The sequence below is a fragment of the Rana temporaria genome, chromosome 2 (genome assembly GCF_905171775.1).
Source record: "Rana temporaria chromosome 2, aRanTem1.1, whole genome shotgun sequence".
In the NCBI taxonomy this organism is placed as follows: Eukaryota; Metazoa; Chordata; class Amphibia; order Anura; family Ranidae; genus Rana; species Rana temporaria.
The window spans coordinates 257,790,981-257,815,988 of NC_053490.1; the positions used below are offsets into that span (position 1 = coordinate 257,790,981).

A 25,008-nucleotide genomic window follows, 5' to 3' on the forward strand; every position below is an offset into this window, starting at 1 on the left:
GTTAGCAATGGGTAATAACAGTGTGGAGTAAAGTCAGATGCTACTAGCTGGCTGTGCCTGAAAGATGCTTTTTTTGGGGAATAAATAATATCTAATGAGTATGGGTACCATAACTGTACACAATTAAATGTACTGTTAAGCTGAAAAAAGACCACCGATGGGGGGTGCATGCACAAAGTGCCAATGGCAGACATGTACTAGGATAGCTCTGCACCTTCTGGGCTGAGAAGCGGCCGACTCTAGCAAACCGATGCTCGGCCTGGTCCATTCCTTGCTGTCTTTCTCTCACAAACACATGGGATACTTACTATAGTTCCATAAAGAGTAAAATCACATGTGCAGAGCAGCTCCATCAAAGAAGCTCTCTCCCACCCCACAGCCGAGATGCAACCGGCTGCTCCAAACCTCTTTTTCAGGCTGTCAACACTGCTCCCCAGCAGAGAAGACGAGGGAGATAGTCGCACTAGTTCCCCATTGCCACACAGGTCGGTGCATGACTATAAAGACCTCTTACAACATATCAATGTTGTTTAATAAATCAATCCACCATAATTCTAAACAAATTACTGAATGCTTCCTTAACCACTTGCCGACCGCCTCCTGCAGATATATAACGGCAGAATGGCACGGCTGCGCAAAGCAACGTACAGGTACGTTGCTTTGAATTTGCGCCACTGCTGCGAGCTCTGTGATCGTGCCCGTGGACTCGATGTCCGCAGGTGTCCCGCGATTGTGTCACGGAGCGCAGAACAGGGAGATGCCTGTGTAAACAAGGCATTTCCCTGTTCTGACTTGTGACAGGACACTGATCTACTGCTCCCTGTCATCGGGAGCAGTGATCAATGTTGTGTCACTGGTAGCCCAGCCCCCACACAGTTAGAATCACTCCTTAAAACACACTTAACCCCTTCCACGCCCCCTAGTGGTTAACCTCTTCTCTGCCAGTGTAATTTACACAGTAACCAGTGCATTTTTATAGCACTGATTGCTGTATAAATGACAATGGACCCAAAAAAGCATCAAAAGTGTCCGATGTGTCTATCATAATGTCACAGTCATGATAAAAATTGCAGATCGCCACCATTACCAGTAAAAAAATGATTAATAAAAATATATATATAAATCTATCCCCTTTTGTAGGCGCTATAACGTAATTTTCTTTAACAAAAATATGTAGAAGAATACATATTGGCCTAAACTGAGAAGGAAATTTGTTTTTTTATATATTTTGGGGGAATTTTTTTTATAGCAAAAAGTAAAAAATATTCTATGCAATCTAACAACAAAATGTATATCTCACCCATTGAACTATGGGCTACCACAAAATCATACTTATGAAACACATCGGCGGTGGAGACCAATTACAATCACTTTGGTGGTATATGGTTCCCAGCAGACTGGCACAGGTTTATCCCGACATTAGATCATTCTTACACATCTGGTGGACCGGTCCTGTGGCTCAAGGTTTTTAGCAACAAGTATACCAACTCCTCCACACTCTATTTCACCCAACCCCCATACTAAATCCATTTTACTAAACCATAAGTGCAAAGAGATTTCTAAATCTCAATTTACCCTTATGACTTATATTCTCACAGCAGACAAGCAAGTCCTTGCAAAGGCTTGGTTATCAACATAAATTTCCATCTCAAAGGTTAAATCCAAAGTCCATTGGACCCCAACTCCAGAATACCATGCCCAAATTCTGTCAAGCCTGGGACCATTGATCACTACATTTATCCTGAGAAATTTAGACAGCAGATTACTGGAACTGTGACAAACGGCCTTATGGTACGCCGGTACCAATAACCCTGCCGACCGACTCTGCCACTACCCCTTCTCACCCTGCCCGATTTATACCCTTCCCCAAGCACCCCCCCTCTTTTACTTCTTCTATTTCCTTCTAAATCTTTTAGCTCTTCTTTTCTTCTCTACTACACAAACTCTATGTATGACCAATATAGATACTTTATCCAAACTATGTATTCTTACAAATGATCCTACAACAAAAACTGTAGCTTATGCACATATTTATTTACTTGTTGCTGATTGTGTAAACAGTTTCTACTGTATACCTCAGTTTCTTCTTTGTAAATTTAAAGTGGCTATGGAGCTTCTTTTGTACATTCTATGTTTTTACTTTTGGAAATTCAATAAAAAAATTATAGAACAAGAAAAAAAGATCACCACCAACTGACAGATGGAGGAGCTTTGTCAGTGTCTTTATCAAAGATGTTATAATAAATTATATCAATTCTATGTAACTATACATGGGGTAAACTGTGAACAATCATAAATATACAATATTATCTCTATGTTGTCATTTTATTTAAATAATATAAAATCACACTAGTCAAAAGCAAAAATCTGAAATATATAAACTTGTAGTGTTATGACACACTATAAAATAAAGGAAAAATAGCAAAGGTGAAAAGTAACACAAGATCAATTTAAATACAAAAGCAAAAAAAAAAATGGTGACAGAGTCCTTTGGATATAGTAAAACTTTTCTGTGATGCACCCCACACAGAAGTCTGGGACTCTTAGGCCTCGTACACACGATAGGATAGCCAGAGGACAACGGTCTGAAGGACCGTTTTCATTGGTCAAAACCGATTGTGCGTGGGCCCCATAGGTTATTTAACCTTTGGTTAAAAAAATAGGAACTTACTTTAAAATGTAACCGCCTAACCGATAGGTCAAAACCGATCGTTAGTACGCACGACCATCGGTTAAAAATCCACGCATTCTCAGACTAAATGAGGGGACGGGAGCACTCGTTCTTGTAAAACTAGCGTTCGTTTTGGAGATAGCACATTCATCACGCTGTAACAGACAGAAAATCGCAAATCGTCTTTTACTAACACAAAATCAGCTAAAGCAGCCCCAAGGGTGGAGCCATTGGAATTAAACTTCCCCTTTATAGTGCCGTCGTACGTGGTTTACGTGTCCGCGCTCTGACACGATCGGTTAAATAACCGATGGTGTGTAGACGCGACGGACCATCGGTCAGCTTCATCGGTTAACCGATGACAACGGTCCTTCAGATCGTTCTCATCAGATGGACTGATCGTGTGTACGAGGCCTTACAGACTCGTCGGAACCAGCTACCCCTAGGATGGTCAAACAAGGCAAACAGAATACCTCTGCGGGTTATAATGATGACAAACAAATCTCCAGGATATTGGGATAGTGAATCTCCTCTTACAGCGGGACGTCAAAAATATCCAGGGGTGGGAAGTAATCATATAAAACAAAAGCTCCAGTAAGGTGATACCGCAAAAATAAAATGTATTGAAAAAAACAGCCAATTAGCTACTTACAAGGAGTATAAAAAAGATGTGCATGGATAAAAGCAATTGCCAGCAAAGGAACAAGCCTGAGCTTCCGGGATCACGTGGGGCGTGTTGGCGTCAGCGCGTAGCACCGCCCAACATGTTTCATCACACATGACATCTTCCTGAGGCACAGACGACGCACTGAGCCATCGCTATACATAGAACTTACAGAAACCAAGCCTTGCTTTCACGTGACAATAGTATACAATAGAACCAAGCCTCCTTCCCATTCCTCACTGTCAGCAAATTCGTATTTAAACCATACAGACATATCACGTATTAATCCACTGAATCAAACATAGATACCTACAGAAGTAGTTAGAAAACGGATACTAATAATATATCAATAATGTTAAAATTAGATATCTCTTGGACATGGTGGAGTGAAGATGCTCATTGCTAGAACTCCTGACTCCCGACCTGCCTAAAAAGGCTGACATGCCTACCTAACACTCCCTTTTGATTTGCCATGACCTACCACAAATGCAGGAGGACCAGGGGTTCATACAAAGCTACTCCAGCGTCCCAGATCAGTTGTTTTTTTCAGGCTACAGCTCGCCCTGCGGCCTCTCCTGAAGTAACATGTGTCGGGAGAGGTCCTGCAGACTCACCATCCCCATCCATGGCAGCTTCACAGCGCTCTGTGCCTAACTCGCTAAAGGGGCTACCTTCACTCCTGGACCCCTCACCCAACAGTCTGAGCAGCTCGGGAACCTCCACCCGGTTGCCCCAGGCCGATGCCAATATCAGAGCCCTGCTTCGCGCACTTCCAACGAAAGCAGACATGGAGGCTCTTGTCATGCGGGTGGAGGAGCAACATCGCCGTGACTTCCATGAGCACTGCTCCAAGGTCTATGTGTTGGATAACAGATCGAGTAAGGGGGAATCAGAGGGGAGCGCACTGGAGCTCCGAGTCACCCAGTTGGAGAGGGGACATACAGCGTTCCAGGAGCAACTGGCAGGAATACAGTTCCATGCGGAGGATTTGGGGAACCGGAGCCTCCGCAACAGTTTATGGATCTGGGGGCTGCCTGAGAAGACGGGCCCTGATAACTTGCAGGCCACCGGTCTGGCGATCTTCCATCAGGTCTTGGACACAGAACCTCCCGCCAATATGGAGTTTGATCGGGTGCACCGGGCCCTTGTGCCTAGACTGACGGAATATTACTGCTACCGGGATGTGATTTGCCATCTCCATCAGTACTCCCAGAAGGACCTTATTCTCAGTGCAGCGTGGTCTAAGGGCCAGATTGATTTTGATAGTGCTCAAATATCTATAATCCTTGACGTGTCTAGGGCCACTCTACAAATACAGGCCATGCTGAAACCCCTGCTGGAGCTGTTGTGCCGAGCAGCACTGCCGGTTCCCACTGCAACGAACTGTCCGCAAGGATAACTCCTCTTTTATCCTGCGCCACCATACGACTCTCCCAGACCTGTTTGCTCTTCAAGATATGGAGTCAATTCCCCTTCCACACTGGCTGTGCCCGCTGCCTACCAGGGATTTTCGCTCTGCACCTCAAGCCTCCAAACCGGGTCTACCCCGCCGCTCTACCAGACAAATGTGGGGGTACATGTGCCCAAAATATGAGCCCCGGGAGCGACAACCATGAGTGTTAATGGTAATGGACTGCCCATGGTCTGCCTTGGCAATTGTCCAGGGGTTCCTATCTCTGCCCGGGCCCTTGCATGTTGTATTGTGATGAGGGGAGAGGTCCATTGGCTTTGTATCCGCAGTCTCAGTGGATCCCCCCTCCCATTTGTTCCCAGCCCCACTCTAGAAGTAACCGCCCCCGGATCACTCCTATCACTCTCATCCTCCTTCCCTGGACTCTTTGGAGTGCCTTCACTTTCCTGATCCCCTGGATACTCAGCAGCACATCCTTACCAGCATAGAACCAGAGGCTGTGCCTTGAACTATCCGTGAGCCTCTCCGGTATTGGACTTTTACTACTATTTGGGTGCTTGTTGTTTTTGTGCTGGGATCCCCTGGCCACTGTACCCATAAATTGCTGATACGGTGCCCATCAATTGCCAGCCTGCCCCATCAAATATTTCCAGTGTGCCCATCAATTGCCACTACTGTGCCCCATCAGATGCTGCCAGTGTGCCCATCAATTGTCGCTACTGTGCCCCATCAGATGCTCCTGCACGCCCTCCACGTCTTCTTCTATCCTCTCTCAGTTGTCCAATCACAGCGCCTGACGTTTCAGCCAATCAGGTGACCGCTAACAGACCCGGCAACCTGTATGGCTGAGAGGTGGATTCAGCGTTAGCAGAGCAAATTCCTTTGCTAACACACAGCTGAGTGAACAGCGAATGCCCACTGTTCACATTTTTGGGCGCCTATTAGAGCCTACTGTAATTCAGGTGTCCGCCGCCCGAAAAGGGGCCAGACACCTGAATAGGAGGTGTCAGCAGCAACCATATATAGATTCATGCAATGCATGAATCTATCTATGGTAATTAGAGCGGTGCAGGAGAGAGGGGGCGGTGCTCCTGCGCCCTTTATGGACGTACCGCCACTGCCCTGGCCCTCTTGCACATGTTGAGGGGGTTTTATATTTTCAATTCTTTTAAAAAAACTTATCCAATGAAATATTCATCATCCTTTATAATACGTAAGTGAATGATTACATGTATATACATCACATATAAAGAAACTTTTTCTATATATTTAATAATGTTCTAAATGCATGAAATTAAAAGGGGTTGTAAAGGATTTTTTTTTTTCATAATAAGCATCCTTTACCTGCAGACATTCCTCTTTTCACTTCCTCATTGTTCGTTTTTGCTCAGAAGTCGCTCTATTTCTTCTCTGTTCTGTTCACTTCCTGCTTGTCTGATTTTACTCACCACCGTGATGGGAGGCTTTACTGCGGTGGTGAGTAACGTGCTCACCCCCTCCTGGGAACAACATCTGTGCAGCAGGACGCTCTCTACGTGTTAGAGACTTCAAGGAGGTGTGAATTACTGGGCGTGCCGCAATTCATACTGGGAAATGTAGTTCTTGCATGAACAAACGATGCAAACCAGGAAGTGAATGAGAGAACAGAAACTAGAATGCCGGAGGTGATATAGATGAAGGAATTTAATAGGTATTTACTTGTTTTTTAACAGAATCATTACACTATTCTGTCTATCTACCTTGCAGACATTAATTTTAGGCAATTTTTTTTTTCCTTCAGTGACCCTTTAACTTTATGTATTCTTATGCTTAGATGAACTAATTGTCCTTATCTACACACCCCTGAAGAAGGTTACCCCGAAACGCATCGGGTGTAAAGAAGGTTCTTCATGTATTTACTTATATGGTGACAATCATTGGAACTGTATATTTTAATTCAATATTACATTTTTTTGATAAATATGTACAATTGTGAATAAAACTATATATTTTTTTACTCTCAATATGCTGTATATTTTGGAATACTATTAGTGCCTTAAAAGTCCACCCAGGGGAACCCCCTTTTTTCTTTTCTCATATATACTGGATGTGGCACAAGCATACATTTGCCATTCACCCCCCTTTCTGCCTATGTTTGACCCGACCTGTCCTCACCTGCCAATCTCCTGTTCCACGAGTGCCGTGCCACTGTCTACAGTTCTCAGCCTGCTGTCTGCATCCTGCTTTGGACTACAGTACACCTCCCTGCTGCTGCATCCAGCCCTCTACACCAGCTTACCTGCCAGCCACTTGTGCCACTTTGCACTCTAGAGCTCCTGTCTACTCTACCAGGGGTTCTTGAGCCAGAGGTTTACAAAAGGCTGCTCCCTGCACGTTGGGCTCTACTACCAGGTACGTGACATAAAGCTGCATCCCCTTGTGCTGGAAGCAGACACAGCCACCATCGGTAGCCGTCTGGTTGAAGAAAGTAGAGGACATTCACGCAATGGAGGACTTGAAGGCCACAGAAAAAGTGTGACATTTAAAAAAAAAAAATGTATTGCCATGAATTTACCTACTCTGAGGAGCTTGGGAAGCTGGTGGCTTAGCTCCCCTGAAGGTTGATGACTTTGGAGGCTCCACGGACAGAGTTGGTATGACTGGACGGTGTTATTATCTCTTCCCCTCCACCCCCTTTTTTTCTCTTCCCTCTTCCTCTCTCTCTCTTCTTCCCTCGGTTCTTTCTATAATGTATTTCTATGGTTGCTAAGACCTATGGGTCAGTTCAGTTCTGTCTTCATTCCCATTTACAAAAACGTTGATCAACAAGAAAAAAATAAATGGTCGTGCGGGGTACGGAGGCCTCCTAGCCCCCTGAAGCTCGATGTGATTGCCTTTAGATAGGTGATCATTTTTTATTACACTGTGATGTTGGTACCATGTTGACTATGTTTTTGGGAATGGTTATTTTTATACGTACCATTGCGGTCTTTGAATTTCCGCATGCTCTTCCTTCTTAAATAAAGTGACCCAAGTCAGCAAATAAACACTAACGGCCTCTAAAAGAGATCTCCAGCACTGACCAAAATTTATAAAAAGATCAGTTAAAATTTGATATAAATTTGATCGATCCCCATATTTATAAAAATCATGAAAATAAAAATACCAAAATTCCAAGAAAATTGCTAATTCAAGCATTGTCTATGAAAGGCAATTATCTCTACATCAGCATTTAAACCCAAAGGTCCAATACATTTAACCCTACAGATCCAACTCATCTCAAGTTTAGATTTCTCTTCGTCTAGACCCCCCCTCCAGTGCAATTTGAGCTTATCTATTCCCAAAAGACAGGTCCCAGCCAAGTTTTTTGTGTAGACCTCTTAATAGTGTCTGGAGACCGGATGTCCTTTAAAGCCTCTTTTGATGTTAACATTGTGCTCATTCAGCCTAACTTGCAATAGGCGTACAATACGCCCAATATACTGGAATCCGCAAGGGCAGGTAAGAAGTTATACCACATTAAGAGTGGAACGTGTGATAAAAGGTTTTAATTTGAAATGCCTGAGCTGTACTGTGTGAACTAAAATGGGTGGTCTTTTTATTGCCAACTCCATTAATAGAACACACAGCACATTTTTTACACTTGTAAAATCCCACCATATTCTGAAAAATCATTGGTTTGATGTTAGGAGGGTCACATTCACCAGGAGCCACGGCCACCATATCTCTAAGCGATGGAACTCCCCTAAATACTATCTAGGGTTGAAAAGGCTTTACCCAAAACTAAGTAACTATGTATAACTATACATATATGCATTATGGGGAAAACTGTGAACAATCATAAATATACAATATTAGCTCTATGCTGTCATTGCATTTACCTTGAATCTGGTGACAAACTAAATGTTGTCACAATTGGCATATCCTTTTCAAATGTCCTGTTCCTGGCATAACATACAGTCTGGTTTCTTTCTATACATAAAGCATAAAGAGCTCTTATTTTAATTATAAAAACACATGAAAGCTAGCTAAGAACACAGTGCTGAACATTTACATATTTATTGCATTTGGCGCTCTTGTGACCTAAAATGAAAAACATATCTCCATTATGTTGTCACAAGAAACTACATAGGACATTGACATATGGTACATAACAATTACTTGGTATGAGCGGTGAGCGGGCTTTGCTTTATAATAATGAAAAACAAAAAAAATTTGCACTAAACTAATTTCCCTAAAAAAAATAATTATATAAATGAATTTAAGCATTTATGTCAGTCCTGTAATGAGCCATCAAGTATGATCAGAACTTTTTCAAATATTATTATATTATATACAGTGGGTACGGAAAGTATTCAGACCCCCTTAAATTATTCACTCTTTGTTATTTTGCAGCCATTTTCTAAAATCATTTAAGTTCATTTTTTCCTCAATGTACACATAGCACCCTATATTGACAGAAAAACACAGAATTGTTGAAATTTGTGCAGATTTATTAACTACTTGCCGACCAGCCGCCACAGTTATACGGCGGCAGGTCGGCTCCCCTGCGCGAGAGCACGTAGTATGACGTCACCTCGCGAAGCTCGTTCCTGATCCCTCTGCACGTGCCCAGCGGGTGCAATCACCGCCGGGCACCCGCGACCGTTCGTTACAGAGCAAGGACCGGGAGCTGTGTGTGTAAACACACAGCTCCCCCTGTCAGAGGGGGGAAATGCCTGACCGTCTGTTCTTACAATGTATGAACAGCGATCAGTCATTTCCCCTAGTGAGTCCACCCCCCTACAGTTAGAACACACCCAGGGAACATACTTAACCCCTTCCCCACCCCCTAGTGTTAACCCCTTCCCTGACAGTGGCATTTTTATAGTAATCCAATGCATTTTTATAGCACTGATCGCTATAAAAATGCCAATGGTCCCAAAAATGTGTCAAAAGTGTCCGCCACAATGTCGCGGTACCGATAAAAATCGCTGATCGCCGCCATACTAGTAAAAAAAAAATATTAATAAAAATGCCATAAAACTACCCCCTATTTTGTAAACGCTATAACTTTTGCGCAAAACAATCAATAAACTTTTTTTTTTTATCGAAAAATATGTAGAAGAATACGTATCGGCCTAAACTGAGTAAAAAAATAGTTTTTTTAAATATTTTTGGGTGATATTTATTATAGCAAAAAGTAAAAAATAAATTTATTTACAAAATTGTCGCTCTATTTTTGTTTATAGCGCAAAAACTAAAAACCGCAGAGGTGATCAAATACCACCAAAAGAAAGAGAAAGTGGGAGAAAAAGGACGCCAATTTTGTTCGGGAGCCACGTCGCACGACCGCACAATTGTCAGTTAAAGAGACGCAGTGCCGAATCGCAAAAAGTGCTCTGGTCTTTGACCAGCAATATGGTCCGGGAGTTAAGTGGTTAAAAAAGAAAAACTGAAATATCACATGGTCCTAAGTTTTTTGGGCCAGATTCACGAACAATAGCGCCGGTGTAACGTAAGCCGTTTACGTTACATCGCCGCAAGTTTTCAGTTCTAGTGCCCGATCCACAAAGCACTTACCTGGAAACTTGCGGTGGTGTATCGTAAAGACGTCCGGCGCAAGGCGGGCCAATTCAAATGGGCGTGTGCCATTTAAATTAGGCGCGCTCCCGCGCCGGACCTACAGCGCATGCCCCGTTTCGCAATTCCCGTCGTGCTTTGCGCGCAGTGACGTCAATTTTTCGAATGGCTTACGCAAACGACGTTCATTTTTAAATTTCGATGCGGGAACGACGGCCATACTTTATACAGCAATACGATTGCTGTGTAAAGTTAAGGCAGGTCAAATAACGACTAACTTTGCGACGGGAAACTAGACTAGCGGCGACGTAGCGAACGCGAAAATCCGTCGTGAATCGCCGTAACTCCTAAGTTGCATACCCGACGCTGGTTTACGACGCAAACTCCCCCCAGCGGTGGCCGCGGTACTGCATCCTAAGATCCGACAGTGTAAAACAATTACACCTGTCGGATCTTATGGATATCTATGCGTAACTGATTCTATGAATCAGTCGCATAGATAGAAACAGAGATACGACGGCGTATCAGGAGATACGCTGTCGTATCTCTTTTGTGAATCTGGCCCTTAGACCCTTTGCTGCGACACTCATATTTAACTCAGGTGCTGTCCATTTCTTCTAATCATCCTTGAGGCCGGGTTCACACTATACTACACGACTTTCATCCTTCTTTGCTCTGCGACAATGCTCCTACACTGATACTGCATTGGTCCTACATTTATCCTACATTGGTCCTACATCCATCCGACGTTCATGAACAGGATATTACTTTGATCCGAATTTGCCCTGGACTTGAAGTCCGACTTTCAATGAGCAGGGATCCGACTTGGATCCCTGCCAATATCAGGCACTGTGTTTGATATGAATCTTGAGGGGGAACTCCACGCCAAATTTTAAGCAAAAAAACGGCATGGGTTCCCCTCCAAGAGCATACCAGGCCCATGGGTCTGGTGTGGATTTAAAGGGGAACCCCCCTACGCCGAAAAAACTACATGGGGTCCCCCCAAAATTCATACCAGACCCGTATCCGAGCAGCAGCCCGGCCGGTCAGGAAAGGGGGTGGGGACGGCCGAGTGCCCCCCCTTCTTAACCGTGCCAGGCCGCATGCCCTTAACATGGGGAGGTAGGTGCTATGGGACAGGGGGGCGCACTGCGGCCCCCCCACCCCACAGCACCCTGCCCCCATGTTGATGAGGACAGGGCCTCTTCCCGACAACCCTGGCCGTTGGTTGTCGGGGTCTGCGGGCGGAGGGCTTATCGGAATCTGGGATCCCCCTTTAACAAGGGGGCCCCCCAGATACCGGCCCCCCAACCTAGGTGAATGAGTATAGGGTACATCGTACCCCTACCCATTCACCTGGAAGTAAAGTGTTAAAAAAAATAAACACGCTACACAGGTTTTTAAAATATTTTATTAGTCAGCTCCGGGCCCCCCCTCTCTTCTTTAGCTCTTTTACGAGGGGGGCTTACTTCTTCCGAAGTCTTCTGGGGGGTCCCAGTCTTCACCGCCGTCAGGTTCTCTTCTGCCGGGTGGGGGCCGCTTTCTTCTTTAGCTCTTTCACAGCGGCCCCCTCCCGGGCTTCCTCCGACGTCTTCGGGAGGGGCGGTGCCCGGGCTTCTGTCGCCTATTGTGTTTATGCACAATAGATGGATACTTAGTGATGAAAGGGTTAATTTTTGGGTCGTCGGTTAGAATCGTCCAATGCTTCTGCATTATATTTTTTATGGCCTTGTGTTGCAAGGAATAGCGAAAGATTATCCTTGTGGTCTCAGATTTATGGTCAGTTTGTATTTTCTTTTTCAGAAGAAGATAATTTCTTGATTGGATAGAGGTTTTATTGTAGGCCCTGCGCATTAAGTCACATTAAGTCATTCGAAAGATATACTAGCGCTAAGATAAACCCCTTTGGTCTTCGCATACAAATTTTTCCTCATATCGAACAAGTTGACACCCCCTTCAAATCAGAATGGGAGACCAACTTACAATTATGTTCTCAAGAGATGATGAACATTCTATCTCGGGAATACAATAGACAGATTTCTATACTGGATACTGAGATTTGCACCCTGGAAACTCTATTGTCCCCTCATAAAAAACTTGATGCATACATAAAATTACAAACAATTCTTGAAACTAACCTGTTATCCTTTAATAAGAACATTTTACAGGATAAAGAAATCGAATTCTGGCGTGATAAATCTGCCTTTTCTGAACAGCGCGCCTATGGATGGAACACTACCTCTGCACAAATGCAATATAAAAAAGCACCACGTGAGTACAAACAGGGATCTAATCCAATGGAAAAAACTTCTAACATGTTTCCTCCCCCTCCATCAGGACGGGATAATAACCCTGTCCATAAGGGTCGAGGTAAATATAAAAGAAATCGTAATAATAGGGGCTCCGGTGAACAAGACGTAAAGAAACGAACAGTAACTAGTGATTTTACTACTGATGATGATGCTACACCGCCGACCACGACTAGTGCCAGCACACATCTCAATGATCTTGACTTAATTGACATACAAGCTAACAAGACTAGTATATTGGGTACATCCGAATCTGTTTTACGTAAAACTTTAAACCCACATGACATTGACAAGCCTTTATTCTAAACAGACTAACACAGATACAACAGACTGGTCAGGCTGTAGTATGCGGGAGTTCAAGGCACTTAGGGACCTCACTCTTTTATATCAGGAAAATAACACAATAGACCTGATTGACCTCATTGACATTGACACATTGCTTGAGGAACCCCTTTTGGTACCCGATAATGCTATTCATATGTTCAAACTTCCTTCTAAAAAATTCCCCCCACTTGGAACTAACCCTAGCATACTTACCTTTGTACGACAGACCATGCGAGATATGTGTAAACTTGTCACTACCCAATCACATCCTGACAACCTTAGTCAAGAAGAATTCATGGCTCTCAATTCTCTACGCAAAAACAAGCAAATTGTTATTAAACAATCTGATAAAGGGGGCAATGTTGTCCTGATGGACAACCAAGCCTACCTTAATATGTGCCAAACGATCTTAGATAACAGCGATTGGTATCACAAATTGCCCATACATAATATTTCTCAATATTATACTGACTTTTATAACTTTATCGATCAGGCACACTCTGAGGGAGCTATCACTACAGACCTTCGAGACTTCATCAGGACAAAATACCCTAAAACTGCTACCTTTTATAGCTTGCCAAAAATTCATAAAAACAAGACACCCATCCCCGGACGACCCATAGTTTCGGGTATTGGTTCCATAACTGAAAATCTTAGTCAAGTTATAGATTTGCATTTTCAACCTTACGTTACATCCCTCCCCTCCTTTACGAAAGATACCATACACTTTCTACAAACCATTGAAAGTCTAACATTATCTGACAAAGCTATCCTTGTCTCTATTGATGTGGAGGCGCTATACAGCAGCATTCCCCATGAAAAGGGTCTTGCTGCTGTTGAACAAGTTCTTATACGCGGACATATATATGATTCTGACCTCAATGACTTTTTGACTAGAGGTTTAAGGTATATTTTATACCACAACTTATTTTCCTTTGATCGCTCCCACTACCTCCAGGTACAAGGCGTAGCGATGGGGACATGTTGTGCCCCATCCTATGCCAATCTGTACCTGGGGGAGTGGGAGCGATCCCTCCCAGATGACGAGGATCTCGCCATATACCTCTGCCACATTAAACTGTGGCGAAGGTATATTGATGACATCTTCGTCATCTGGGAAGGCCCAGAACAGGACCTTCTGGCTTTCTTTGATGCATTGAACATCAATGATTACAATTTGACTTTCACCATGATACATGACAAAAGTACCTTAACCTTCCTTGATGTAAAACTGTTTATCGATCCCGATAGATGCCTATGTAGCACTCTGTTTCGGAAAGCCACAGCTGGCAATACAATTCTACATTTTGACAGTCACCATCCAGTTTCTCTAAAAAGTTCCATCCCCTATGGGCAGTACCTGCGGTTTACGCCGCAACTGCTCTACCGACATGCTCTTTAAAGAAGAGGCAGACAAACTCCAGACAAGACTATTGGCTAGAGGATACAGTAGAAACTGCTTGCGCAGGGCCTACAATAAAACCTCTATCCAATCAAGAAATGATCTTCTTCTGAAAAAGAAAATACAAACTGACCCTAAATCTGAGACCACAAGGATAATCTTTCGCTATTCCTTGCAACACAAGGCCATAAAAAATATAATGCAAAAGCATTGGATGATTCTAACCGACGACCCAAAAATGAACCCTTTCATCACTAAGTATCCATCTATTGTGCATAAACGGGCTATGTCAATAAGGGACCTTTTGGTATCAAGCGAATTTAAAGAGGCTCCACATGAAAACTTACACTGTCCGTTGCTTGGTACATTCCAATGCGGACACTGTTCATGTTGTTCCTTGATGAGGAAAGACAAAATATTTGGCCTCCCGAATGGAGAGACTTTTAAACCTATACACTTTATCAATTGCCGCACACGCAGAGTGGTCTATTTTATGGAGTGTGAATGTGGAGCCTATTATATAGGCAAAACGAAACAGGAGCTTTGGAAACGAATATCCAAACACAAATACAGTATGGATATTGGGAATATCTATCTCCCATAGGTAGACATGTTGCCCTTTTTCACAACTATCATGTACCATATGTTTCAATCGCCGCCCTCGATCGGGTTTTAATCCCAGACCGGGGGGGTGACTGGAACAAAATTCTATTACAAAGAGAACAAAGATGGATCTTTAGACTTGGGGCCACTCTGCCCCCTGGCCTGAATGATACACTCTCATTTGCCCCTTTCCTAAAAGGCTTTACCTCAGGGAAAACCCAGTAATTTTCCCTTCTCCTGTTTCAGTTTTACATTTACCCCATTATATTATTTCCATTGCTATGTCATGGACAAATGCATAATATTTTTAATATTTACTTCATATTCCATGCATTGTATATAGTACCAACTTCAAATCATATGTCTCTGAGCCTTGCTTTGTCGCTTTAAATACCTCTACATCCCCGTATTCCTTGAAGTATAAACCCCTCTAACGCAATCACAGACTATTGCTTACCAACCAGTAGCTGTACTGCCTGTGCTCATACAACCTTTATAACCATATATCTAATATGGTTTCCATATACCCCAATGGTGCCCATTCATGATCTCCATTTGGCTATAACTTTTTTATTTTCAATAATATATAATGTTTGTTTTCATTATTGTCTTCATTTTTGTATGTACTATGTAATAATTCTTATGTTGTAATCCTATTTCTCTAGGACCATGGTGCATCTCCGCTGGGTGGCGCTTCCCCGTTCGGTGACTACTTTGATGCCTTTCCCTGGCCTCTCAGTGGGGAGGGGGAGACACAGGGCCCTGTGCTCTCTTATTTCTCCACTAGATGGCGAGCTCCTCTCGGCATTATGGAGACATTTCCTCCCCACTGACGGCGTCAGTGACGTTCTCCAGCGCCGTGGGCGTCCCGCTCGCGCATTGCGCGTGCGTGTGACATCACCGGCGCGATGGACGACTGCAGCAGAGGGCTGGGGAAATCCCCCTTGCTGACGCCGAGGGACCCATGGCTGGGAGGGTCGTTCCTCTATTTACCCTGGCTCCTTACATTGAGCTGGACGCCCGGGGGCGGACTCATAGGTGTGGGGGGCGGCCCTAGCACAGCGCTTTCCACTGCCAATCAGTAATTGCCAAAATTCATGGCACCTGACATGCACATATTTATATAGACGGCGTGCACTCATTACGCCTGTCTGTGATCCCATCTCCATATGCTAGGATTGAATACACCACGCATGCGGTAAGGTAACATTCCTATACTGCACAAGCTATTTATTTTAAGTTTACCTATATATCTGCAACATTGTTTCTTTTACTTACAACAAACCAATAATTCCCCTCTTTAGATACGGTTACCTGTGTCTTTCCTGGAGATCATCTCCATACTAATATCCTAACATCTAATAAGGTACCTTTTTACTTTTACACTATTGTATATCCCTATCACTCCTTATTTCCCATTTATTTTACCTACATCTTTAAACAAGCAGATTTTCATTACACATCATCTCATTATTTATTATTTATTCTCACCCATGCACACTTATATTTGTAATTAATTGCATTCAATTTCGATGCTGCCTGGCCTTTTTTGGGACCTTCTAGCAGAACAAACAAAACATCTGTTTTACGTATCTGAGCAGTTGCTTGCAGATAAACTTTTATTGCTCTCACTACATCTAGAGAGTGCAATAATTTTTCCCCCGGAGGAAAAAAAGGAAGGTAAAACAATATCTTCATTCAAATAAACTGTAGATACCACCTTGGGAAGAAAGGTAGGATGGGGACGTAATACAATTTTGTCTTTGTGAAAAATTAAATAAGGTTCTTTACACGTAAGAGCTGCCAATTCAGACACTCTCCTAGCAGAGGAGATAGCCACCAAAAAGGCCAACTTCCTATTTAAAAGAATCAACGGAATATGACGAATAGGTTCAAAGGGCTGCTTTTGCAAGACCGATGACACAAGATTCAAATCCCAGGGACACAATGGAGGGTTTGACTAGCAGATTTACCCTCAGTACCCCCTGAATAAATGCTGGGACTAGGGAATAAGATGCCAGCGGACTCTGAAAGAAAACTGATATAGTTGATATCTGACCTTTAATAGTACTCAGGGCTAGTTTCATATCTACCCACAATAGACAAAAGGCTAGAATCCTACTAATGACATATTTTTGTGGATTCCACCCTCTGGATTTACACCAGGAAACATATGCCTTCCAGATTCTATAATAGATGAGCCTGGAGGTCGGCTTTCTAGCATTAATGAGAGTGGAGAGGACTGGACCCAAGAGCCCACATTTTCTTAATATGCAAGTTTCAAACAGCCAAACCATCAAATTTAGCCTTCGTAAGAAAGGATGGAACACTGGACCCTGCGAGAGCAGGTCTTGACAAAGTGGAAGAATCCAGGGTTCCCCCACTGCCATCCTTATGACTTTGGTGTACCAGGACCTTCTGAGCCAATTCAGGGCCACCAGGAGCACTGGTATTCCCTCTTTTCTGATTTTGCAAAGTAGCCTCTGTGGCCTTGTACACGGTCGGACAATCCGATGAAAATGGTCCGCCGGACCGTTTTCATCGGACATGTCCGCTGCCGGATTTTGGTCTGATGTGTGTACACACCATCAGACCAAAATCCCCGCGGACAGCGAACGCGGTGACGTGCGCGACCCTGGAAGGTCAATGCTTCCACGCATGCGTCGAATCACTTTGACGCATGAGAGGGCTTTCGGCCGAGCGGACATGTCCGGTGAGTCATACAGACGACCGAACATGTCCGACGGACAGGCTTCCAGCGGACATGTTTCTTAGCATGCTAAGAAACATTTGTCCGCTGGAAAACCTGTTCGGTCGGCCGAAAAATTGTCCGATAGGCCATACAGATGACGGAACATGTCTGCGGACCAGTTTCAGCAGACCTGTTCGGTCGTGTGTACGAGGCCTGTAAGAGCGGAACCGGAGAGAATGCATAGATCAGAGAAAATTGATTTGAAGGAATCATTAGTGCATCTGTTCCATAGGCTAGAGGATCTCTTATCCTCGGTACAAAAGTGTCCAGCTTGGTGTTGAACCAGGAGGCTAGCAAGTTTGCATCTGGGGTCAACCATTTCTGGCATATAGCTTGAAAAATGTCGGGGTGGAGAGACCATTCTCCTGCCAGCAGCTGCTGGCGACTCAGGAAATCCACTTGCCAATTCTCCACCCCGGGAATGAAGATTGCAGAAAGACACGGGATAGGACTTTCCGCCCAAACTAAAATTGGATTCACCTCTCTCTGAGCATCCCAACTTCGGGTGCCCCCTTGATGATTGATGTAAGCTACTGCAGTAGCATTGTCGGATTAAACCTGAACAGGGTAACCTTTTAACCTGCGTGTCAAGGTTCTGAGAGCTAGATAAACTGCCTGAATCTCTAATATGTTGAGGGACAGGCTTCTTTCGAACTTGGACCAAGTTCCCTGGGCCGAGGCTTCTTCCAGGATTGCCCCCCAGCCCGAAAGGCTGGCATCCGTTTACACCACCTTCCAGGTGACCGGAAAGGAAGGATTTCCCGGTCCGAAAATCCTAGGTCTTTAACCACCAACTGAAGCTTTGGCGCACCTCTGGAGTCAGGCGCATTGGAAAGTCTAGAGCCTGGATCTTGACTCTGGAAGGAATACTCTGTTTTGGGTTGTGTGCAAGACCATACCCAAATATTCTAGCCTTTTTAGGGGCTGTAGATTCAGGATCCATCCCAAATACTCTAGGCACTTTACTGTACTGAGTACACTGTGATTTAACCTTGTCACTGACTGTTCTACCAGCAGTAGGTCGTCTAAATAAGCCGCCAGCGCTATGCCCCTTGATCTTAAATTTGCCTAGAGCTGGGCCAGAACCTCTGTAAATACCCGGGGTGCAGTAGCCAAGCCAAAAGGCAGAGCCACAAACTGGAAGTGACGTGTTCTACTGTGAACCATAGGAACTTTTGGTGAGTGGGGTGGATAGGCATGTGTAGATAGGCGTCTTTGATGTCTATTGACGCCAAGAATTATCCACCTTGCAGGGTGGAGACTACAGAACGAAGAGTTTCCATACGGAAATGGCGAATGTTCAGAAATTGATTCAGAGCTTTTAGATCCAGAATGGGTCTGACATCTCCATTTGGTTATGGAACCACAAAGAGGTTTGAATAGAACACCGAACCTTGCTTTTTTAGGTGGACTTCCATTATTACCCCATGGGACAGCAAGTAATCCAATGCTTAGAATCTCTTTACTGGATCTTTGGAGATGTTCGAGTTTAGGAACCGATAAGGTGGGATTTTGCTGAATTCCAGTTTGTACTCTAGGGATACTGTGGAAACTCCCCACTTGTCCTGGATCTCTTTCTGCCAAGCCGCTGAAAACTGCTGAAGCCGCCCCCCCTTTTCGGCCGAGCGGGGGCGCCCCTTCACAAGAAGGCTTTGGGGTTTTGTTTGTTAGTTTTATGAACCCACAGATTTTTGTGACACTGGGCTTGATTCTGGGTCTTGTGGCTAACTGAGAATGCAGTCGCCATTGCCTGGAGGCAGCATTTCTGGGCACCGGGGAGAGAGAACGTTTAAAACAAGGGCGCTTAATCTTCTTTTTACCTGGTAACCGTGTAGTTTTACCACTGGAAATCTTCTGGATATACTTATCCATGTCATCTCCAAAAAGACGTTATCCATGAAAAGGAAACCCGGCCAAAAGCTTTTTACATGGAGCTTCTGCTAACCTATATTTTAACCAAAGAAATCTATGCATGTGCACCAGCTGGAGCGTGAGACGAGTTGACTGCTGAATGGAATTCCTAATGGCATCCACTGTAAAACATAAGGCCTTAGGCAGGTTCTCCCAAAGTTTGACCTGATCCGGAGGAAGATCTTTAAGCCCTTGCTTCACCTGTTCCTTTAGGACCTGACACATACCCACTGGAGCTACAGCAGGCTGGGTTACAGCGCCAGCCATAATAAATGAGGATTTAAGTAAAGTTCCCAGTCTTTTTTCAGAAGGATCTTTAAATACCTGAGCATTGTCCACCGGACAACTCAAATTTCTATTTACGCAAGAAATGGCTGCATCTACTGTAGGCAGTTTCGACTTCTTGGCAAATTTTTCCTCCATAGGATAAAGAATATCAAACTTTCTGGAGAAAAACGCTTATTTGGATGTTCCCAGTCTGCAAAAATTTTATTTTCCAACAGAGGATGAACTGGAAAAGAACATGCAGCCTGTGGGGATTTTTAATGAATCCAGGAAGGAGATAGATGACTCAGCTGATCCAAAAGCAGGCAACTTAAACGAAGAACGCACCGCTTCACCATAACATTGCTACTGCAATTTTAGAACCTGGGAAGCATAAAAAGGGTTCTTCGGATACCCCTGATTCATCCGACTGCTCCTTATCACTTGACGGGGATATATCCTCAATCTCCTCAACATCAGATTTTTCTGAAGAGGGATCTAAAACAACAGAAGGGGGCCTACTCCACTTTTTTTCTTTCTGAGAGGATTTAGCGATTAAAATAGCGATCCTTCCTTCTAAGTTGCTTAAAGCTGCTGTCAGAGTGTCTTCAGTGACATAGGCAGGAGTGGGCACAACCGGGGAGGCTTCTATTCCTGACAAAAGTAATGGCTCATCCTGTACTGGTGCTTCTTGTCTTACAGGAGAAGATGGCACCAGGCAGGAATGGCTAGAGCCCCCCGACTAAGGCAGCGATGCTTTATTCCTCTTTGTTGCCCCTGAATTCCTCCTACTGGAAGACATAGTTCCTTGCCCCTGTGTGAACCAGCTCTTAGCAAATGTGATGATGTTAGCATGTTTGCAAATGTAAAACACATTTATTTTTTAGATCTATACACAATGGATACCCTGAGACCTATTTTTAGTGTAATCTCTGACTGGAACCACATAAATGCATATACACTGTATAACGTGGTCCACATTTTACAACAGCGGTGGGCCAAGGTGCAGACACATGCTAAACACACTACATTGAGGCTCGGTTCACATATATGTGGTGTGGCACATCACATGTGATTCGCACAGGAATCGCACCACTTTGCTGTGCAAATCACATGCAATGTCTGCAAATCACATGCAATGCATTTGTATGGCTCAAATCGCACCACATTTGCACAAAAAAGGGTGCAGGAACCTTTTCCATACTGCAATCAGATTGCATGGGTGTCCACACCTATGCAATTTTATTCGGTCAGTCGCACTGCGTTTTGCAAACTCTTTTGGGGTGTTGTTAAATTAACATTGACACCAACTGCGGGTCATATTAATGCTGTGCAATTCCAATATGGTGCTGGAAATGCACAGTATTTGCTGCATTTCCCACACTGCATATATGTGAACTGGTGCAGTTCCTGTGAGATTCACATGCAGTTCATAGTGTGAACCGAGGCTACATATACACATTGCTACTCTTACTGTTGCTATTAATCTTATTTTTTAACATCAAGTGCTGTATCATTCTCTTTACGTTTTCACAGTAGTAAAGATGAGGCGTTAACATCTGTCACTGAACTGTGAATCCAATTGTTTATTATGGAGACCCACAATATTTTTCTCACATCCATCACTAATTTGGATAAGAACTTTCTTGACACAGCATGACAGCATATACGTATGGTAGGCTCCGCCCCTGATCTATTCCAGGATTGGTTATACTATATAAGTAAGTCTCCTCCCTGTAGGCCACATTCTCTCTTTTTCCTCACTGCTACAACTGCTTATGCTGCTGCTGAAGTCAGGATTTTTTTTCCCCTCACCTTGCCGGATTCATCTGGCCAAGCCGCACAGGTTCAAGCCTCTCCTGAGTCGAAACTCCCCGCTGTACAGGTTGAAATGAACGCCTATATGAGGGAGACATCCCTCCCTCAGGATCAGGAATTGAGGGGGGTGATGGCATCTGGTCTATAGGCATTGCTCCTTCATCATGATGCCATGGATGGACATTCATCGGACTTAAACACTTCAGCAGTACCCACCCTTGTTGTCTGGTAATTTGGTACATCCCATATGTATATGCTGTCTCAGGAAAGAGGAAAATGTTATACTTACCTGACAGTAATTTTCCTTTTAATGATGAAAAGCATGACAGCATTTAGGTCCCTCCCGAAAGGGCTTTGCAGTGATACTAAGTTACGAGAATGTGGCCTAAAGGGAGGAGACTTCCTTATATAGTATAACCGGTCCTGGAATAGGGCAGGGGGCGGAGGCTACCATACGTATATGTTGTCATGCTTTGCATCAGGAAAGGAAAATTACCGTCATGTAAGAAAAATATTTCTCTTTATTTGCATGTGCCCCCTGCAAAATTTACTACCCCAATTTACTACCCCTTGAAATTTTCCACATTTTGTCATGTTACACCCAAAAATATAACTGTATTTTATTGGGATTTTATGTGATAGACCAACAAAAAATTGCACATAATTGTGAAGTGGAAGGAAAATTATAAATGTTTTTCAAAACTTTTTACAAATATATATCTGAAAAGTGTGGCGTGCATTTGTTTTTTTTAAATCAAAACGACGTTTATTGAGCATAGAGCAAGGGATGGTTACAAACAGTGCAGTAAACGGTGCAACATGCACCACAAGCAAGGATACATGGTAATGTCAAAAGTACAGGTACAACAGACATAGCGAGACAAAATAAGTGGCATATGGAAGTGCGAAAAAAGGGCTAAGAGACATGTCACGAAAGTGAGGGGGGCCTTGTCCCGGGGTTATCGAGCAGGTGCCTAAGAGGGACGTTAACCAGTAGGGGTATCACAGGAGGAGGCTTCCCCCAGCCATCTATCCCAGATCTTGTTGTATTTACCGGGGCATCCCCTATGTGTATAAAGAAGCTTCTTAAAAGGCAGGGTGTCGTTGACGGACTTGATCCATTGTTGCAGGGTGGGAGGGGGACCCCTCAGCCAGGTTTTCGCTATCTGAAGCCTCGCGAGGAAAAGAGTCTCTTGCAAAAATATGTTAAGGTATTTCTCGGCCTCAGACAGCGAAAATATCCCGAACAAACATTGCCGGGGGCTAAGGGAGAGAGGGGAGCCCATTCGGTCGTGGAGAAAACGGACTACCTGGGTCCAGAAGCCGTTCACACAGGGGCATTCCCAGAGGAGGTGGTAGAGGGTAGCTTCAGGGGAACCACAGCCCGGGCAGTTGGGGTCACTACCCGGCCTAAACTTTGAGAGCCGACGAGGCGTCAGATAGGACCGGTGCAGGATATATAATTGGGTCAGACGGTCGGAAATTTTAGGAGAGACCAGCTTGCAGTTAGTAAGGACTTCGTCCCATTCACCCGGCGACAGCACCCCCAGATCGGGCTCCCAGTGGGTCTTAGCCTGCTGAAGGGTGGCGTCCGCCGAGGGAACCAGGAGGTATGAATACAGTTGGGAGATCAGTTTCTTAGGGTCCGATCCCAAAACAATATCAACGGGAAGTGGGATTTCGAGCTGTGGGATATTATTACCGAATTGTGTGGTGATTGCGTGGCGAAGTTGGAGATAACGGAAAAACATGTGGTTGGCTAGGGAATGGGCATCTTTGAGGGATTGGAAGGACCTGACCGAACCGTGCGCGACGACTTGTGTAAGGTAAATAATACCGCTCCTGATCCAGGCGCCACGGTCGGGGACCGTGGCAAGCTCGGGCACGAGAGGATTATCCCAAAGGGGTGTATGGGAGTGCGGATTGGGGGCCTTACCGACTGACATGGTGATGTGCCAAATTTTGCGGTGATGAAAGAGCAGTTGGTTCCCAGCATCCGCCCGCCTGGAGCCGCGAGGCTCGCAGAACATAAGCTGGAAGGGGTGCGAGACCGGGCCCGGGGTTTTAGAACACACCATGGCCAGGTAGCGTCCCCTGTCGGAGTGATGAATGTAGTAGAAATGGGAGAGCTGGGATGCAACATAATAAAGAAAAAGGTCAGGAACCGAGGTGCCACCTTGACTGGAGGGGCACTTCAGCACCCGCCATGACAATTTATGCCGAGAGGGGCCCCAGATAAATGAGTTAAGGATGGACTCCATAGCTTTGAAAATACGAGGAGGGATGTATAGCGGGGCATGCCAGAAGGCATAGAGTAGCTTCGGGAGAAGGATCATCTTAACCAAGCCTATGCGGCCCATTACCCCAAGAGGGAGTCGGGACCATGTCTGCGTTTTGGATTTTAGGGTGTGGAAGAGTGGCTCAACATTAAGGCGTATATAGTCTGAGGGGGATCTGGTAACATGAACACCTAAATATTTGATAACGTCCGTGCGCACCAATGGGAGGGCCGCCTGGCTCGCGGTGGGGGGGCCTAGATCTAGAGGGAGGATATGTGACTTAGCCCAGTTAATCTGTAGACCTGAAAATTCCCCAAATTGAGTTATGACTTGAAGGGCCGTCTGTAGGGAGGGACCTGCATCCGACAGGTAGAGGAGCATGTCATCTGCATATAAGCTAAGAAGTTCAGTGACGCGACCGCAGCGCAACCCGCTGATCCCAGGGTGGCTGCGTAGGGCTATGCTGAGGGGTTCGACGGCCAGAGCGTACAGCATGGGCGAGACAGGGCAGCCCTGACGTGTGCCACGGAACAAGGGGAAGGGGGGGGAGGTTCTGCCATTAACTCTAATACGCGCCGTGGGGGCATGATATAGCAGTTGAATCCATTTTATGTAGCGGGGGCCAAATCCAAACCTATCCAGGCATTCCCACAAGTACTTCCATTCAACCGAATCGAAGGCCTTGGCCGCATCGAGGCTAACTAGTACTCTGGAGCCCACTTCCGCATGTTGGGCCTGGAGGTTCATATACAGCCTACGGAGGTTAAAGGCCGTATTTTTGTTGGGCATGAACCCGGTCTGATCAGGGTGAATTAGGCTAGCGATGACTTTATTGAGACGTAAGGCAAGGATTTTAGCAAGAATCTTCACGTCCAATTGGAGGAGTGAGATGGGGCGGTAGGACTCAGGGAGCAGGGGGTCTTTGCCTGGCTTTGGTATGAGGACGATGTGGGCTTCACTCATGGAAGGGGGAAGCGCGCCCGCGTCAAAAACGTAGCTATATAGTGCGCAAAGCCTGGGAACAAGGGTATCTCGAAAGGATTTATAAAATTCTAGGGG

At 44.7% G+C, this 25,008-nt stretch overlaps 1 protein-coding gene across 5 annotated transcripts in view; it reads right to left on the reverse strand.

The window, feature by feature from the left end:
• Positions 1-25,008, reverse strand: part of TEX14 (testis expressed 14, intercellular bridge forming factor) — a 639,745-nt gene that overhangs the window by 100,504 nt on the left and 514,233 nt on the right. For all 5 annotated transcript variants that reach the window (XM_040336821.1, XM_040336817.1, XM_040336820.1 and 2 more), the window contains one exon: positions 8,607-8,697. In XM_040336821.1, coding sequence (XP_040192755.1) covers positions 8,607-8,697 — 91 coding nt within the window. The remainder of the gene's footprint in view (positions 1-8,606; positions 8,698-25,008) is intronic.